General features: G+C 42.1%; 3 protein-coding genes and 1 long non-coding RNA gene across 21 annotated transcripts in view; 2 read left to right on the top strand and 2 right to left on the bottom strand.

Moving 5' to 3' along the window:
• Positions 1–1977, top strand: part of MYOT (myotilin) — a 31482-nt gene extending 29505 nt beyond the window's left edge. For both annotated transcript variants that reach the window (XM_040573028.1, XM_040573029.1), the window contains 3 exons: positions 145–310; positions 838–971; positions 1388–1977. In XM_040573028.1, the coding sequence (XP_040428962.1) occupies positions 145–310; positions 838–971; positions 1388–1560 (473 nt within the window). In that variant the 3' untranslated portion in view covers positions 1561–1977. The remainder of the gene's footprint in view (positions 1–144; positions 311–837; positions 972–1387) is intronic.
• On the bottom strand, positions 145–3063 carry LOC121077655. Its single transcript, XR_005824224.1, has 3 exons — positions 2662–3063; positions 2062–2143; positions 145–262 (listed from the first exon to the last, which is right to left on the bottom strand). It is a non-coding gene; the product is annotated as an uncharacterized LOC121077655 (long non-coding RNA).
• PKD2L2 (polycystin 2 like 2, transient receptor potential cation channel) lies at positions 2049–18052 on the top strand. Of its 4 annotated transcripts, none has more exons than XM_040573033.1 (14): positions 2883–3060; positions 3174–3275; positions 3574–3707; positions 5084–5163; positions 6003–6224; positions 6893–7121; positions 7621–7791; positions 9323–9504; positions 10795–10912; positions 11663–11764; positions 13111–13184; positions 13283–13352; positions 14156–14262; positions 14743–18052. In XM_040573033.1, the coding sequence occupies exons 1-14, from the start codon at positions 3021–3023 to the stop codon at positions 14858–14860; spliced, it is 1749 nt and encodes a 582-aa protein (XP_040428967.1). In that variant the 5' UTR covers positions 2883–3020; the 3' UTR covers positions 14861–18052. The 4 variants fall into 4 exon arrangements, with proteins under 4 accessions (XP_040428964.1, XP_040428967.1, XP_040428965.1 ...); XM_040573031.1 differs by having other exon boundaries at positions 2884–3060; positions 4907–5163; XM_040573032.1 differs by lacking the exon at positions 2883–3060 and having other exon boundaries at positions 3193–3275; positions 3422–3707; positions 4907–5163.
• FAM13B (family with sequence similarity 13 member B) overlaps positions 16825–19318 on the bottom strand; it is a 60266-nt gene continuing 57772 nt past the window's right edge. For all 14 annotated transcript variants that reach the window (XM_040573016.1, XM_040573025.1, XM_040573019.1 and 11 more), the window contains one exon: positions 16825–19143. In XM_040573016.1, coding sequence (XP_040428950.1) covers positions 19020–19143 — 124 coding nt within the window. In that variant the 3' untranslated portion in view covers positions 16825–19019. The remainder of the gene's footprint in view (positions 19144–19318) is intronic.

Raw genomic sequence — 19318 nt, forward strand, 5'->3', positions numbered from 1 at the left:
TACCTGTAGGCTAAGAAGTTCCTGTACAGAATGTGCCCTCCTAAATTTAGCATTTTGAAATCTTAAAAAAAAAAAAAAAAAAAAAAAGCCTGATAATAATGTTCAATACTTACAGTAACTCCTCATCTTTCCTCTTTAATTTAGCAAAAGAACATCACACGCCTCCAACTTTCATCTTTAAGCCACAAAGCAAAAAGGTTTTTGAAGGAGATACAGCCAGACTCGAATGCCAGATCTCTGCCATCCCAACACCTCGGATTTACTGGAAAAGAAACAATGAAATGGTACAATATAATACAGACCGAATAAGGTATCCTACTAATGAGTTGGCTATTAGTGTGTTAGGAAAATAATAACCAGTGTTTAAGTCAAATTTGAATTAGCTGCTTAATAAAAACAGCAGCTGGGGAGCTAGATACACCCCTCGTTTATGAGGCATGATGAACCAGCCCATGTGCTAGGCAGGCATGATGCTCAGAGTATTGTTTTGAGGACACAGTGAGAAAATGCTGTGACCAGATAGATGCCACAGGACTCCAACAGCAGTTACACAGCCCAGTGAGAAGCATGGCTATGGCACCAAGAAATGCAGCATTCATCACGCTCTGAGGCTGTGGCAGCTGCAGAAGGGTTGTGGTGCCACCAGAATGCTACCAAGATGTGAATTATTGGCAGCTTGTAATAAAAATGCAATGTTTATATTTAAATAGTTAGCAGTGCCCTGCAAGAATCGTTGAGGGCTTTCTCAGCTCCTCACATTTAAACAGACTATTATTTCAATGTTTTCTCGCCTTCCCCCTCCAAGCACTCACATGTAAATACCCACACTTTTTTCAGCTTGTTACATGACAATACTGGAAGGATTTGCCTCCTGATTCATAATGCAAACAAGAAAGATGCTGGTTGGTACACAGTGTCTGCTGTCAACGGAGCAGGAGTGGCCACATGCCACGCCAGACTGGAGGTTGCAAGTAAGTACCACTTTGCGGTGCCGTAACCACAACTTGGACAGCCACTTGCACCTGTATTCCAAATGGACCCTGAAGGTTAACCTACCAAAGCTTGGGCTGCTGGAAGGACTTCTTTCCCAGGATAACGAACTACAGAAAAAGTAACTAGCCCAAGAAAATCTCACATTTGTGCAATACTATGTGATGAGTCTTTTGCAAATGGTCTGCATCTGCTGCCTGCCCTGCTAAAGCCTACATTTTGACAGATACCAAGGAGGGTGAATGTTGTCCTTCCCATAAATTTCCAGCTTGTCTAAGTTCTTCCTAAGGGTTGGCTGTTCTATGTTGCAGATTAAAAAAACACAATTGGGTTGCTATACCCTGGGTCTTTCCACAGTCTGGGAAGACACTGAAAGAGGCTTTTTTCTCTCTTCCAGCACACGCAAACAAGCCAGTTCCAGCCCCAAAGCACTTACGGGTTCGACCAACTTTTAGCAAGTATTTGGCACTTAATGGCAGAGGACTGGACGTGAAACAAGCTTTCTCACCAGAAGGAGAGTTTCAGCGTTTGGCTGAGCAGTCTGGACTGTATGAAAGTGATGAACTTTAACTGGAAATTAAGAGGAAAACTCACACCTATAAGAGACAGTTACTACATAGACGTAGTTAACCAATGGTTGCTCTGATTAGCAAAATACCTATCTACGTACTTCTACTTTGACTCTTGCACATTCTGTTGTTCTCCTTTTACCTGTTAGATTTTATTTATATGGGTTGGTGAATATAGCCATTTACTGAGTATTGTATTTTAAGCCTAAGAAAGCAGGGCAATTAGATTTTACAGGTGTAGGTGGTTTTAGCTCCACCTGTTCTTGGTTACTTGCTAAAGTAGATTGGTTTGTACTGCTTCTCTAATATCACTCTTGATAATATCAGAACTCTGTAATGTCTGAATACTAAAACCAAATAGACTAGAGTGTTTTTATGAGGACTACATAGAGGCAAATAAAACTTTAAATATCCACCACGGGCTACGACTCTTCCTTGATCTGTTAAAATGCAGCTACAGCTGCCTGGCACCGCATCCAGCCCAGCAAAGCCCAATTCTTACCCTGCTGGCTCTGGAGGGATTCCTCCTGTTCCTTCCCCCTTCCTTGTCTTCTGCCTCCTTAGAGCTACTGCAGCTCTTAGCCCTGAAACACGGCAGTGAGGCATCACCAAGATTTTTCCTTCTTGCACGCTTGATGCAGAAGCTGCACTATATAATACAGCACTAAGGCTGCCACAACTTCCCTTCTTCTAATAAAGGAGCGACTGGGCCTTACACCTCTGACTCTCAACAAGATCTTGATTTGACTAACACAATTTCTATGCTGTTATTCACAGCCATCTTGCTCAAAATACCCCCAAAGCCATCCCAAAACCCGATTTTGCCAAATTCCAGCAACCTAATCTGAAGGTTTTTCAGCCCTGATCTCTAAAGGCAGATGCGTGAAGACAAATCCAGCTTGAACTCGGTCTGTTGGGGCGCACAGTACCCCTGCTGCTAGCCAGCTCCCCTCAGAGCACCATAAGGAGTGGACAAAATGAGGTCTCAGCTTCACACCACACGGCTGTGCTGGTTGATAACCCCATATACCTCAGCTGCCCGGCTCCCACCACCACCCTGCTACTCCACCTGGGCTGCTAAAGCAGCAATAGCTGCTGTAACCTGCAATAACTTTGCAGCTCTGAGCTCAGCCAACGCCGATTTCCACCCGTGGGCTTCTCCCGAAGGCGAAAACGCCTCAGTGCTAAGGGAAGGGCACGGTGCCAGAGCCGGACACCAGCACCCCCAGCCCGCAACCATCGCTCAGCGCCCGTCGCCATGGCCGCAGCCCGCGTTCCTGCCGCTCCGGAGGGGCAGAAGGGAAAATCCGGGGGGCGGCCGGGCGCTCAGCCCGCAGGCAGCCCCGCCGCCGGGACAAGCGGGGCTCTGCGGGAGCCGGTCCCGGAGCGGGAGACGCCGCCCGTTGCGATTCAAACGAGGGGAGCGAGCGCCGGGAGCGGCCCCGGTCCGGCCCGGCCGCCATGGCGGCGGCGGCGGCGGAGCAGAGGCTGAGCGGCGGCGGTGCGTGAGGCGGCCGCGGGCCCTCAGCGCGGGGCTGCCAGACGGGTGGCTCCGGCCTCTCTGGTTTAAAGCTCAGCTTCTGCCTTCGTCGTTTCCCTCCCCCCCCCCGTTAGGTGTCACAAAACCTCGGATAAGCTGCAGCGGAGAACTGGAGCTGAAAACGACCCTGCGGGAGCTGGTTGTCTACCTCATTTTCCTTATCACTCTCTGTCTAGGTAAGTCAGCAGGTGAAGGGGGTGACCGCGCCTGTTTACGAGCAATTAATTTGAAGCCTGGCACTGGAGGAGCCGTCCCTCTTCCAGTATGCAAGAGCAGGCGAGGAGAACGTAGTCATTTAATCCTTACTCCACCTGTCTTCCAGCCAGAAGCGTTATTTCAGTCAAAATCGCTCCGAGTGTGTTTTCCTAGCACCATGACTGGTGCTGATGATTGAAGAGGGGACAGCGTGCTTAGAAGTTGATGTCAACCTCTTATTTCATCTGTGAGCATCCCTATATTGCCCTTTCTTCCTAGTGACATTTGGGATGGTGAGCACCAACATGTATTACTTGAACGAAGTGATGTCACGTCTCTTTCTGGAACAGTCTTCTGCTGAAGATCACGGGATTGATTTTGAGAGTATTAGGAACATGGCTGATTTCTGGAAAGTAAGGCTTTCAGTGCAAATATTTTCTTATATATAGCAACGAGGTAAAGAAGCTCCTAGTGCTAATACAGACTAATAGAGTCTCCTGGTCCACCCAAAATCCCTGCACTAGATGTTGCGGCTTCAGTTGAAGAAAGATAAATAACTTCTTAAAATGTAGAAAGTCAGAGTACAAACTGTAATATTTGTACTTCTGATAAACAGTCTGAATAGACAGTTAAGGAAAACAATAGGTTAACTGCAGCATCAAATTCGGAATGTTAGTTTCAACAAAAACAAAGATTTGGGGTTTACAGTTATTCTGATTTTCAGCTGTTTAAAAAAAAAAAGTTAAACCATACTTGGTGTGATTTTCACTGGAGTCACCAGGAGAATATGCTGTCTCGGTTCACCTAGTTTGCTATTATATCACATCTTACTGTGGTTATAATTGCAAAACAGGTATCTCTATTTTCACTACTAGATGAAGGACCTCCCAACATTGCCATCACTGCCCAGCTGACATCCAAAGGGAAAGTTTTTCATCCTACCCTTCCTTAAAAATGGAAATGCCTGGCTATAACAATTCATTGGGAATAATTGTACTCCCTCTTATCATCGTGTCTGTTATTGTCAGTCCATAAAACAGTGAGCCCTTGCTATACAATTGCATGCTAATGTACTAAAGCAGTTGTAATACATGTTCCAAACCGTGGGGGCATGTTGTTTTGCCCTCTGGATAATGTTTTTCTCAAGTTCAGTGCTCTTCATCTGCATCTAAGAAACATACAGAAGAAGAGTTTTCAAAGAGCTTCAAAAATAAATACTTTTGTTAGGTTCAGATGACTAGAAGCCTAGTCAGAAATGCATATTTCAAAACAGATCTTCAGAGAGTAAGATTATGTTAAAACAACATGCAATATTTTTGTGTTTGAACGTGTTTAAAACTCATTTAATGATACTTCAAACAACTGTGTGCCGTAGTTTTGCCCTGAGCAAACCCATTACATATCTCCGATAGAATACAATGTTCACCTATGCACTGCCTCACTTGATAGAGATACTTACATCTTTTTCTTATGAATCCATTCTACTCCCTGTGGAATTCTATCTTAAATTCCCATAAGTAACCTGGGAACCCTGTAAAGATTTGTCTTTTAAAAAGCAGGGTAATAGTGATATTTAAATCTTTTGAATCTTTAACCTTGCTTGTATATATAGTTTGCAGAGGGACCCCTCTTGGATGGACTCAGTTGGGACAAATGGTATGGCAACACAACATCAGCCCTCCAGGAAAACACCAGCCATATTTACTATGAGAATTTATTGTTAGGAGTAGCCCAGGTTCGCCAGCTGAAAGTACGCAATAACACCTGTTCCATCTACCCATACTTCCAGAATTTCACAAAAGACTGTTACTCCACGTACCGTTACAAAGCAGAAGACAAGTCTGACTTTGGTCTAAAGAATGGATCTGAGTAAGTCATTCTACTTCAGATTTTCTTGTGGCATCTTTTGGATATGTATTTATAAGAGATTTTCAGATCTGAAGTACTTTCAGTTAGAACCAGACAGCAAGCACAAAAATGTTTTTGAAAATCTTACTAAATCCTTAATACCATTATTCTTCAGTAACCTACAATTGTGCATGCCATGAGCTGAGTTTTTCCCTTGTTTACAGTGAGATAAACCATAGATTTGTTTTTATGCCAATACTTAGACAGGAATTTGGCATGGGAAATTTATAGTGGAGAGACAGGAAGAACTGGAAATTGCGAGCCCAGGTCAGCAAAAGTACGCGTTAATGGTTCTTTTGCCATTAACATCTCCAGAGAAATGCTCAGTTATATGAAGCCTTAATTTAAATCACATGTTTATAAATTAGAGTCATGCTAAAGTGTTGTGGAAACAGAGCCAAAAGGCCTGTTTCACACATTGCATTTAGCATTGATTTAACCCAATGGGAGAATATGTGAACATGGCACAGTAACAATGAACTACAAAAACCAGAGACATTCTTTTTACCTATGAAGATTTTAAGGTAATTAAACCGTCTAGCTCACATTGGGTGAAATCCAGAATCATAAGCACTTGCTTTTCTTGTGAATGTACTTAGTAGATAAACAAATGGGAATATTTTAAGGTCATAAGTCTCATGCTTACTTCTTGTAAATAAAAGTATTATTTAAAGGCCTGACTTAAATTCAATTGCGGATGCAGTGGAACACAAGAACTAAGAACTATAAAATAAAAAGTGAAAGCTTACTTCGGTACAGTTTTCATAGGCTAAGCTGCTTTCTTTTCCTATTACTTATAGATGGAAATATACTTCTGCCCCTTCTTTATCCCCATGGTACTGGGGAGCTGCGGGCTTTTACAGTAGCGGAGGATTTATGTTCACCTTACCGAAATCAAAAGAGGAGAGCAGAGAGAAGTTGGAGTTTCTCAGGCAGAATGGTTGGCTCACTAGAGGAACCAGGGTTGTATTTATTGACTTCTCAACATATAACGCTAACGTAAACCTTTTCTGTATAATCAGGTGAGTTCCTACCTTTACTGTGTGTCAAATCCAATTTACTAAGGCATGATGCTTCCTGAAAGACACAAGGAAAGGCTGTTTGCCTCAGGCATACGCAGTCATGTTTCTCAGGCAGTAGCTGGCAAGACAGTAGTAATTCATTAAAAAAAATGCAGAAATTTAGTTAGAGCAGGGAACAGACCTACTTCCTTCATTTCCAGTTTTTTTAATGGTTGGTGTCTGTACAGCTGGTTGATACTGTCGATAGGAATAGATTCCATAGCCTTTTGCAAAGTCAAAATCTAGATTATTCGTACTGTTGTCAGCTATTGGAGGGAAGAGGCTCAGGGTGGGGTGAATATGTGCCCTTCAGAGACACAGTTTCTTTAAAGACTTAACCAAACAGCAGAGTTTGGGTGTTTATTTAAATAGATCTGTTGTCCTCACCCTTCACTTCCTTGTAATACTGTTTTCATGGGGAAGTGAGCATCACCCTCAAAAGAAGATCTTGCAGATGTAGGAGTCATCCAGTTTTCCTGTTTTGCACAAATGTTTGGCCCAACTACAGTCTCAGCTAGGTATTATTACTGAAGTAATAATTAATGTTAGACTAGTAAGGGCTGAGACAATTTAAAGGTAACTGAGATAATTTAACGGTAATAGTAACACCAGTCCCCAATTTTTTCCAGGTTGGTGGTAGAGTTCCCTGCCACCGGGGGTGCTCTCACCTCCTCACGTATCTACTCTGTGAAGCTCCTCAGATACATCTCGTTTTATGATTACTTCTTGGCTTCTTGTGAAATCGCCTTCTGCCTCTTTATCATTACATTCATAGTCCAAGAAATGATAGAAATAAAAAAACTGAAGATGGAATATTTCAAAACTGTCTGGAACTGGCTGGATTTGCTGCTGGTAGTGGTGAGCTGCTCCTCGACCCTTCTGTGCTTGCCAGCATAGGCTAGCACTGGGTAGACGCCCATCAAGCCAAACAGCCCGACCCCATTCCTGGTTAGAGTCACTCACTGAAGAGGCCCATCGTGGCTCAACACACCTCAACTCTTTCCTAACCTTACCGTCAAGGTGCTGTGGCTCCATGTCCTTTCCACTCTTCATCCACCTTGTTTGTTTTAGCTGTAATCTCGGCACAGCTGGGAAGCACTAGCACACAACTGTTAGCACAGTAAAATGAGAATGTACGCAGTAGGTTATATAGTACAAATCCACCACTGTCACAGTACAAGTACAAATAAATTGGCCAGTAAGGTCTCGTACGTACAGTTTACGACCAAACATCTAAAAGGTTCTTCAAATCTCATCAAGGGCCTGCTGAAATCAATGCAGTCTTTCCTGTGCAAAATAAGTCTGAAGAGAAGGGGGTAGCTGGACTTCGGTTTCACTGTCTTCTGCTTTCCTTCAGGTATCCATCCTTGCCATTGGCTTCAATATCTACCGCACCATGGCAGTGTCCCTGCTAATGGAAAAGCTGCTCTCTGATGAGAATGTTTATCCAGACTTCTATTTCCTTGCTTTCTGGCAAATCCTTTATGACAACATGATTGCCGTCAGTGTCTTCTTTGCTTTTATGAAGGTATTGGCTCTTACTCCCTTTCTTGTACTTGAGAATAGTGTTTCTAAGCTTATTATAAACATTCATTTTTACCTTGCTACAAATGAACTGCAAAGGTGGGGCTAGAATGGGGAATTTTGTTTATAAGATTCCAGAAGTGTTTAAAATTATCTCATTCTCGTAAACATGGGTCACACAGATTCCAAGCCCATCTAAAAAAAATTGCGCACATAGGCAGCTGTCTCCACTGGAGCAGCTGGGACACAACCATAGCCAAACAGCCTCCTTAAACTCAGTCTTTTCCTAGACTCAGTATTATCCAGGTCACAGCCTGACCTATACAAATGGCACGGCTGTAACAGGTGAAGCTATTCATAGTTTTCGTAGCTAGAAACTATGAAAACAGTAGCCATTTTATAACTGTTTGTGAAACCAAAATGTATCTGAAATTGATTCAGAAATGCCTTTCGGCCAGGACACCTTTAATTTCATTTTTATTTGCAAGTGGATTTGCTGATCTCCAGAGTAGCAAACCTCCCCAAGATTACAGGCTACTCTTATTCCTAACCAGGTGCTCTGGGACCAAACCAATCCTGTATCTTTGCATCCAGTGCCCCTACTACACCAAACCCCAGTGGCCATGACTGAGGCCATCCTTTCACCTGTGCCCAGCACACATCAGTGACTTTAGTTTGGTCGGCCTCTGTGTTCCCGGGGACTGGCTGAAACTTCCCCAAACTTTGCCTGATCTCAGTCTGCTTACAGGCCATCTCTCCAAAGGTATTTATTTGTAAAGCAGCCAGCACAATGTGGCTGCAAAACAGGAAGGGGAGGTGGTCACATCTGGCAGAAGAGATCGCGCCTTACACTCATGCTCCATACAATTCAAGTTCTTGAACATACTCCACGGGGCTTTCTGGGTTGTGTCATTTGAAAATAACAGGCTTTTGGCCTTCCTCCACCTCCCAGGCCAAGGCTGCATGAAGCTGCTGTTTGGGAGCCCTGGCTGTTAACTGGCTGCGTGGAGTCTTCCTCATTACATCCTTTCTGTACCCCGGTTGCACATTGCCCCGCGTTATCCTCCCAACAAACTCATTACTGTCAATTTGGTAGCACAACTGTGCTTACAATTAACAGCTGCCATCGAACAAGAGCTGTGTTCAGGCCTTGTTTCGGGCACAGAGTAATAGAGCTCCTTACCAACTCAGCTCGGCAGGGAATCCTCAGGTGCAGGAGGGTGGCGTGCCTTCATGTCTCCTTGCCCAGGGTTCCGCTTCTGCCGGAGCTGACTACTCCTATCAGCACCCATCAAAGACCTGGCTACACGCTATCAGCTTTAGCACGTATGCCCTGCGGAATATTCCTTTTCTCCAGAAACACACCCAATCCTTCATACTCCTTATTAACATCTGGTATGCAATTTATTTCCAAGTAAAACTTAACCTATAAATTAGGATTACAGATAACATTCCAGAAGTTCTGTTAAGATGCGATACATTCTGACACTGCCCCCCCCCCCCCCCCCAGTAAAATATGGTCTGTTCTCTTGCAGATATTTAAATATGTAAGCTTTAACAAGACTATGACACAGCTATCCTCCACTTTATCTCGCTGTGCCGGTAACATCTGTGGATTTGCCGTCATGTTCTTCATCATTTTCTTCGCCTACGCACAGTTAGGCTATCTGGTCTTCGGGCCGCAAGTTGAAGACTTTTCTACTTTTCTAAACTGCATGTATGCAATTTTCTGAACTTTTTTTATGCAAAATCCCCAGTTAGTGCAGGTACAAACAGTTTCTGCTAAGCAGAACTTTTAAGAGTACAGGTCTCCAACTCTTAAGCCTATTTTTGTTGAGTAAAACCAATTTTGTTGGCCCTACAAGCTGCTTCCCAAAGCCATCATATGTCCTAAAGAGACAACAAATACACTAAACAGGTCAGAGAAGCGTAAGAAAGAGAAACTCGGGAGCAGTTCACCCAACAGAGACAGGAGACCGTCCCCACAGCTCTCAACACAAATTTGCAGTGTGTGAGCAGGCCCCTGGGCAGGCAGGCAGGCCTGGCAACAGACTGTCTTGTTTTGCCTCTTTCAAAGCAGGGACTTGAAATTACCCAGCAGATGTGCCACTGGGTATGCGGTACAGTCCCCAGCATGAAAACCACATAAGAAATGCTTCAGAGACCCAAGGGCTCAGAGCACAAGCTGAGCATGTTCAGAAACTGGAATCACAGCTCTTTCAAGAAACCATCCAGCTGCACGGCTGGGAGTCCCTTAATCCCATGCACTGGCTCTGTTGCTTGCTTCCCCCAATTTTTTTCAGCCACTCACCATAGCAACGACATCAGATCAGTTCCAGGTGCCAGCTGGAGCTGATTGCGATGGTCCTTGCACCTTTTGGCAACCTTAACCTGTCACCCAGGGTGCATTGTGTTTCAGCCGACAGCCACATTTCTCAGGGAGAACTTTAGAGGGATATCTTCAATGTACTGGATTGTTTGAAAGCAGCTTTTTCATATATAATTAAGGCACTTCTAAAGCCATAAAACAGCTCATTCTGGATCCACTCAAATGCAAAACAGTCCTAAGATGCTGCAGTATGGAGGAATAAATAAATAAATGTCTTACCTAAGAATTAAATCCCCTATAGGGGGTCACAGGGGCCTATGCCACTACCTTCTCTTCTATACTAACAGAAGATAAGGGGTCCTAGAACAAAAAGGAAATCTTTTTTTTTAAAATGTAATACCAAGTGCTTTATTCAAAATGAAAGTATTTCCTCATACAAGACATTTTAAAATTTCTTTGCACTTTGAAATTTTCAAGTATATGCTAAATGCCCAATTTATCATTGCAGTGTAATACTGGCTTCCTTTTTGATTGCAGTGACTACAGTAATAGCAAATCAGTCCCAATTACATCTGATTGATCTTGGGGTTTGTTTGTTTGTTTAAATAATGCTTAAAATACTTCTCTTTAAGAGAAACCAGTCAACCTCAGTCTTGTGTTTTTTTTTCCTCCTCCCAGCTTTTCGCAGTTTCGTATTGTGCTGGGAGATTTTAATTTCCAAACCATAGAAGTAAACAGCATCCTTGGACCTATTTACTTCATCTCATTTGTATTCTTTGTGTTCTTCATATTGCTGGTAGGTAAAAACACTCACTTTTGTATAAGCAGTAGAGAAGAACTACAAGGTTCTGTTGCGTAGCACTCTGAGGCAGTCTTTTCCACCCAAAGATGACGCTGTGGCCTTTAACAGCAGACTCGCCTCTGTCTGCCCATCACTACAGCTGGGCAGAAAGACAGTCTGAACTCCTTTGCACAAGTTCCCAGCTAGCAAGGCATTTCACAGCTCTGCCTTCCTCCAAAGAGCCACAAAAGGGGCTTTTGCACCATGGAACGAGGATGTTGCACCTTTCACTATACTGCACCATCAATTTCTTGACATTTTAATTTCTGAAAACTTCATTGAGAGCTCTTGAAAATTGCATGATTTCAGCCTTGTCCAGTGGGAAGGTTAAAGAGAGACTTTGGTGGCACTCTGTAGTTGCAAGGTTTCTCGATCAGTTGGATTGGTGCTTTCATTAGTTAGTTCTGATTGTAAAACCATCTGAAAAAGGTGCAAAATAATACAAAGAAAACTGTCACTTCCAAGGAACTGGGCCATTTAGCCGATACTAAACATGGGAAATAAGAGATTCCTCTCACAAAATAGTCCCTAAAACCCCAAGGTTCTCAGAGAATTTAAATGCATGAGAAGCATGCCTGCACCCAGCAAAGCTCCTCCAGTCCCATTAGTTCCATGCCCTAGCACTGAACAGCCCCCAAAACAACAGGACCAGCATAACAAACACAGTTTCCAGAAAAAATACCTAACTGCTTCCTTCCTGTGCAGAACATGTTTTTGGCTATTATAAACGACACCTATTCAGAAGTCAGAGCAGATTTTGCAGGGATACCCAGTCAAGAAATCCACATCAAAGACCTCATCAGACAAGTAAGTAAATGCTTCTGTAATTACCTCATTTAAATAAATACTAGAGGGGGAATTCTATGCTACATCAGTAGCAAAGAACCTTAAACAGCTGAGCCATAACCATTTAAGAATACCCAATGGTTGATTTTTTACTTTCAGCAAATAATTGACAGATATAACCTTCTATCAAACCCACAGGAGCTCTTAATGGTTATTATTGATACAAGTAGCACACAAATTAGGGTGCAAAGAGCCTACCTTTACTTCACCCTTTCAAAAACAGTATTTAAGACCAGCCTGGTTTGTGGTATTTCATGAGACCAACTTTCTTCAGAGCTTACTGTTGCTGTTCTTCCCAACCGAGAAACTGATCTTCTCTGCATGCAAGTTTAGGGATATTGCCAAGCGTAACTGAGGCAAAGGGGCCACGCACCAAAAGCACTTGTAAGGATATAAACCTTAAGAGGTTAAGAGCAACGAGGCCTGTCTGTACTGGTGTAACTATATGAGAGAAGAAGAGCAGGGAAAGGGAATTACAACGCTTCTTGAGTCAGGGCAGTCAAATGCAGTCAGTTAAAAGGCATGGAAAACTTTGAAATAAGCTGCTGAGACAGACTGGGAAGACAAATAGAAATATGTACCTTTAAAATTCCACAGTTCAGACCATTTTTATGTGCCAGAAAGGAGCAAAAAAGGGCAACAAATCTTTTCCCAACTTTTCAGTTCAATTTGAAATTGTGACCTCCTTTCCTGCTAAAGAGGCTGCATACAGTTCTGTTGCTGGGACACGTCAGTACCTCCACCTAGAAACCAGTCTTTAACTGGGAAATGCAGCATCACCAGTAAGACTGAAATACACATGGGATGAAAAACCTACCCATTCAGGCCACGTTTCTCCAGGCTGGCTGACATTGGTCGCTCTGTAGAGGAAGGCTGGCAGCATTATCTACTTGAAATTTTCCTGTAGGATTTTACACGTTGCGGACACAAATTACTTTGCTTCTACAAAGCATAGCCTTTCATACAGCCAGTCCGGTCAGCAACAGCACAGCTTAGTTTCCTCCACCCAACCTTATTCCCCTACTAATCCTGGTCTAAGTTAAGATTAAATTGTATATACCAGAAAATCAAAACCCTCATTGGATTTGATTGGATATTACCTTCAAGGATTTCACGACAAATTTGAGATATAGCAGATAAGTTTCCCTGAGCTAAGGGAACCAAGAAAGCAGTAAGGATGGTGGGGTTTCTTTTTGATTGCCAAGGCAATCACACGCGTGTTTTGTTCCTTGTGTCCAAGTCCTTGTATGGAGGTGTCTGGTTAAATACAAGCCAATTAACATGCTCAACATTCTGTCTGTGCTCAGAGTTGCAATAAGACCCTTGTCAAGCTCAAACTGAAGAAACCAGAGATGGGTTCAGGAGATGAGAACCTGAAAAGGTAGGATCTCAACCCAGACTTCAGCATTTACTCCCTGGACCTAGAACAGACCTATTCTCACAGGACTTCTGTCTCTTCTTATCTGTGTGAATGAGAAGCAAGGAATTTTCATCCACTAAAAGAAAGGATATTTCCAAGCCTTCCAAAAGAGGCAGCAGTAACGAAAAGGTATGCTTTATTTTCTCCTGTACTCTTACAAACTGGATATATATATTTCAAAAGCTGATTAATGCCAGAGGAGTCACAGTTGTCCCCATTGTTACTTACAAAATCTATTTCTCCACAGAAAACTTTTTAACATGATAGGAATAACAAAAGCTAGAGGTGTAAATAAATAAAAATTGCTAGCTATGCCCCAAGCTTTAAATGAAAGCTTGTTTGAGCTCTGTTCAGACAAGGTCATGAAATACAAGAGCAGAGCTGGCAGTAGTTCCAGGTCAGTGTCTTAGCAGTGTTATGAAGTTGTGAGCTGGGCATTTGCCCAAATGTTAAACTAAAACAGATGTATGGAAAAAGACATATTTTAGAGCAGTTTGTCAGGTCATGGGCTGCATTTGCAGCAAGAATCACTGTAGCTTCCACTTGCTTTACAAAAAGGTTTCCAACAGTCCTTGGTAGACCCATATCCGGGGTAAAGCCAGTGCAAGCGCTTCTAAAACATCTTAAAAAGGAAAAAAAAATCTACAAGAAAGGGGAGGTACAACAGCTAGCTGTAAAAACTACTCCAAATAATGCTTGTGGTCTCTCACTTCTGAAGAGATGTGTATTCTCACATCCTGTCTTTTTCGAAGAGCCAGAAGGAAAATTACTTTCAGATGGAGAGAGGACATTTTTCTCCCCAAAAATGCATACATCTTTTCCTCCTCATGCATGCCCCCCCCGGATAAGTGACACACTGATATGCTAACAGGTACCCAGGTAAACAGTGTTGGCTTTTTCTGATTTTTAATCCCTCTGGTGTGGAATATAAGTCGAAGTTACGGAAAGGGAGAAAGCATCATCACAGGATTCCACCTACTGACAACGCTGACTCAGGCGCCGCTTCTCAGAGCTATGTCTCCCCTGCAGAATTTCAGCAGTAAGTGTTTGCGAGAGCCTGTTCTTTGAAGTCTTATTCCCATCCCTAGGCAGTTGCAGCAGCCCTGACTTGAATTAGCTAAAACCCTCACAGAGTGGCAACTTGAGAGACACAAGATCAACACAAAGTCAGTGATCTTAAGATACTATTTTAAGTGCTCTTACACTGGCTGACAACAGCTGCCCTCAGAGAGGGAAGAAGATGGAAACAGAAAGGACGTTTAGTAGAACAGTTTGTAAGAGCATTAGTCAAGAATGAGGTGGGAAGAGAATTTAAAATACTACTGCTCTTCCAGTACATCTCTTTATGGCCGCCCAGAGAGGGTGGACAAAGACTGTAAGGACTTGTGCTTGTGGTGGGGTATTTCGGGACTTAAGACTCTTTGCAGCCGACACAATGCAAGTAAGCAAACAGGAAGGTTACAAATACAAGTTCAAGAGGAGCCCATCTCAAGGATTTGTTGCTGTATGTGTGTCCTAGGCTCCTCGAATATACAGCTGAGTTGGAGGAGGAATTAAACAACGCTAATGCAAAACTCAACAGAATTATGAAAAGCATCCAACAGCTGAAGGAATCTTCAGGCAAGACAGAAGAGTAAAATGGCTTAGCTCATCTGGTAACAGAGATGGCTTTATTCTTCACACAGTTGAAATTCAAAGTCAAGAAAGAGCAATTCTTCCCCTGACACCTTTTTATATATTTCTGGATAAAAGATGCAGAAATGTTAATAAAGGTATATCATTGTTACTTCACAGTCTTATCTGTGAGTTTCAGGTAAGTTCTTCAACCCTGAGAAGAACTCACCACCCTTACCAGCGTTCTGCATAGGAATCCCTACAAATTCCTTAATGCCATTTATTCTGCTGCCTCGTGTTGTGAGACACAGACATAAGCTAGCTGCTCTTGTAACTAAGAGAGCTGATAGTGAGCAATGACATCTTCCTGGGCCCACTTCGTATAATTCAATCTCTAGCTACGTGGCCCAATATAATCCTCAATTGCCAAGTACAGTCCAGCACTGCTCCTCAGCCCAGACTTCCCTGGACCACTTACATATACTAGTGCACCTGCTGGCAATGTTAATGCTTATTTCTCAAAAAAAATCTTGTTTCAGGCACCCACTGTTTCCAGAACAGGTTTGTTTTTCCCCTGGAGGCAAAATTCTTCTTTCAGGAAAAAACAAGCACATGAACAACAACAAAACCCTTATCTCGTCCAGGGCTTAATAGCTGGAACCACTAGAGGGCGATTTCCTTTCAACCTGAACTCTCAGAACATTTATTCCTAAATCCATTACTACACATAGCCTCAGAGACAAGGTGTTATGTTCAAGCCAGAAACTGTCTACTCATATGTAGCCATTAGTATTTGTTCTTTGTTGGGACTTCACCACAGGAAGAAACAAAACAGAAGGAATAAAATGTGTCCAAACAGCATCTGAGCATGCTGTTAACACCTGGGGTCATCACTAGGCTTCAACACCCCACCTGCACTACACAGCCTCTGCATGCAGTTCTTCAGCTGTACGTCTCAGCTAGTGCATAACATGCAAAGCCCAGCCTCTAAAGTATCCTGAAACTTGTATGAACCCTACAAAGATTCGTAGTATTATAAAGATGAACTTACGTCTTGCAGAGCAAGCTACTAATCACACTGTGGAGGATCTGCATCATGGGCAAGGGGACAGAGAGCCATTTAAAAGGGACCAGAAGGAGACTACTTGAGCCCAGCAGCACAAGGCAGCAGCCTTGCACTGCCTTCCTTGTTCCCTCAACTTCCTAGTTGTTTTTCCCATTTTACCTGCAATGCTACACATCCGCGAGCAGAATCTTCAGTTCTTCTATCACCTGCCAGGCCTTACACTGAAGAAAGGTATGGTTACACAAAATACAAGTCAGTTTGAAAGACCTCAATCACCTTTAATATGATTTTACACCAACATACTATTAATAACCCATTTGTCCAGAGGAAAAGCATCCTCTTGGGTTTACAGAAATATATGCACAATTACAGGGTTTGCTGGCCACTGATACTGATTTTAATGCTAAGAGATAATTACAGATACAAAGGCACAATCAAATACTGCTCGTCAGCTGCAGGTGTATTCAAAAGCAGTGAATTTATTAGCACAGTAATGGCTGAATCAGCTCTCTGCCCTGTCTCCTCCCACAGTTGCTACCATTGGAGTAGACATGAGTGAGACTCACACTTTGCTCCTGCATCATCACACACCAGGCTGGAACCCTAGCAGGAGCTGAAGCCCCCATCATACAATCCATCGAGCTGTCAGTTCAGGACCCGATCTGGTCACTCTCCTGCTGTCTCTGCTGAGAGGCACAGGCTTAAGAAGCAAAATAAAACTTAAGCTACTGCAGCTTCATCGAGGGCTGTCTAGGCACCAGAGCTGCCACCAGTTCTGGTGGCTCTACTGGCAGGCTGTGGAACTCAGGCCTGCCTGAGCAACACCCTGAAACTAAAAAAAAAAAAAGGAATACTAACAAACTCAGCACTTGTTTTTAAGGTGGGGGGGGAAGCACAAGAAGAAACAAAGATATATGACAATAAAGGTTAAGGTACTTTTATTATAAAAGTCTATACAATGAGCACCAGACATAGCAATGCAATTACATCTGGTTTAGTTATATATATATTCCATATCTATATATCCATATAGATATATAGGTTTTGCTTTTACCAAAGTAAAACTGTTATATCACAAAATGCCTAGTTCTACCATTTATTTATTGCTCAACAAGGATGGCACAAAACACACTCATAGCATAACTGTTGCCATGCTTATCTACTATACTGAATAAACAGCCAAACACTGCATAACAAACACAAAGCAGCTGTTAATTCTGAATTGGAACCAGTCTGATCACTCACTCACTTATAAAAATATTGGAATCATATAGATTTAAGCATTATAAAGGAGGAATATATTATTTAAAACATTTAAATAGTGCATATTGACATTCTGCATGTGGTATATAAAACACAAACATTCATGTACAACACTATACAGTACACATTAGTTTCAATGTTTGGATACACCCGTGTCTGCAGACTGATAGAAAAGTAACTGAAGTGTACATTGCACAATGAAACTGAATAAAATTGATAAATGGTCTCGAGACTAGTTTAACCTCATTATTCTCTAAGGTCCCAGATCATTTTGCTGTTTAAAAAAAAAGGCATACCACCAGTGCTCAATAGTTTTAGTGCTTTTTTTTTCTGAATTCCAAAATTACATGCCTACAAGCAGAGTAAAACAAAACGGGAAGTATTCTACAGTACTCAGACGAAATCTGAGCACTAAAACCCCTATTTTCAATCTATTTCATATGCTTCATGGCAGAATAGCAAGTCTATGAGGTTACATGCTAGCCACTTTTTTCTTTGTGAGAAAGTTCATTTTTGGTCTTTCATAAAGCAGTGTGAGTAATAGCTATGTTGACATCAGCCAGTCATAAAAACATGCAGTGAGAGGAGGTGCATGCAAAACATGGCCACAATCAAACTGATACACTGAAGAAAAAAATTGAGAAAGCACCAGATAAAATTAACACTTGGATTTTGCCAGATCAAAAAACAGCTGCTGATGGCTGCTGCAGAGCAAAAAGCTAGCTAAATCATCATTCAGCACAGCAGATGTGATGCTCAAAACATTATTTAGTTTCATCTCTGAAGCTAAATCATGCAAGGCCCATAAACTGTTTTGCTTACATCATAAGAGTTAGATAACTTATTTTTATTCTCCAACTGTAAAACAAAACTGTGATAAACACCAGTAACTTCTTCACTCAAAACCATCAGTTCACCCTGTGGTGCGCATGAACTACGCTGATTTTAGCCCTTGATACCATACCTGTTTCAGGTAGAGTGGATTTTTAACTGACCTAAGCCAGCTCTTTTCTGCTAGAGCTACGCAAGTCTGAGCAACATCAGATTTCCCACACACTGAAATGTTCATCCTGTTCCTCAATATCTTCTGGAAGTGGAGATGCAGTATCCAATTCAGACAAAACACTGTCACCACTAGCTGATAAACAATAACCAATAGAATGAACGACAGTAACTAAGGTAAGTCCTGTAGGCAGCATGTGATATAACTTTTCAGTTTTCCAAGTTTTAGAAGACACTAAGTAAGGTCACTTTCTTGTTTGTCCACTGTAATCTTTATCAAGGAGGAAACGTGACCACTAACAAGCAAAATCCACAGATAGTAATTATTACTATTATAGATGCAATTTACTAAAACTTAAAGTTGTTCCACAGCAGTTCTTTGGAAGGAATTTCAGGCTGGTTTTTAAACGTTCCTGGAAAAAGAGCTGCATTTTTAATTTGCTGACTTCTTTCCCACCCTACAATAAAATAGGCAACAGGAGTAGTTCAGTGTAGCATTATGGTTTAAATAATTTCTTCTATAATGCAAAAGCTTAGTAACAACAAAAGTCTCTGAGTTCTTGAATGCTAAATAACAATGCTACAGTTGTTTTGGAACAAGATGAATGCATCTAATACAAAAACGTTGATGGAAATTGTGTTTGCTAAAGTTGGATAGCGCAGTCTCAAACTTACCAATCTTATTTGCTCCCTAGACAGGACCTACTTACCGCTCAAACGTGTTATAGTGGCACCACAATAAAGTGCACAAACTGGATTCTTTCAACAGTGCATGACAAATGAACATAAGCACCCGATAAGTACAGTGGTAGCATACGGAAACGTTTTTCAATGTTCTGGAGAAACGCAAGTTAAATTGATTTTGAAGAATCTTGTTTGCTGATTAGGACTTCTAACAGCCTAAGTTTGGCTTTAATTTTCTTGTACTCCCTGTACTCCTCAAGCATTGGAACACGATCTTCTTTCTGTACATTTCTGTAAAAAGAAACACACCTAAGTTTCAAGAAAACCCTCCACGATGCAGCAAGTCAAACACAAGAGCAGCCATGTGCAGTTATCTTAGGACAGAAAAACATTGTTGTCAGGCAATTCACCAATAATAGACTGTCATATTTTAGTTCCTTGCACTTAAAATTGCCATCACCTAAAA

The sequence above is a fragment of the Cygnus olor genome, chromosome 14, assembly GCF_009769625.2.
Source record: "Cygnus olor isolate bCygOlo1 chromosome 14, bCygOlo1.pri.v2, whole genome shotgun sequence".
Classification (NCBI taxonomy): Eukaryota; Metazoa; Chordata; class Aves; order Anseriformes; family Anatidae; genus Cygnus; species Cygnus olor.

Bases quoted from the DNA above. Each gene is read 5' to 3' on its own strand.
- PKD2L2 (XM_040573030.1), top strand. From the start codon at position 2,537: ATGAGGTCTCAGCTTCACACCACACGGCTGTGCTGGTTGATAACCCCA. The intron at 3,276-6,002 runs GTAAGTCAGCAG...TATTACTTATAG, and splicing joins CCTTATCACTCTCTGTCTAG to ATGGAAATATACTTCTGCCC. The intron at 11,765-13,110 runs GTAAGTAAATGC...GTCTGTGCTCAG, and splicing joins TCAAAGACCTCATCAGACAA to AGTTGCAATAAGACCCTTGT.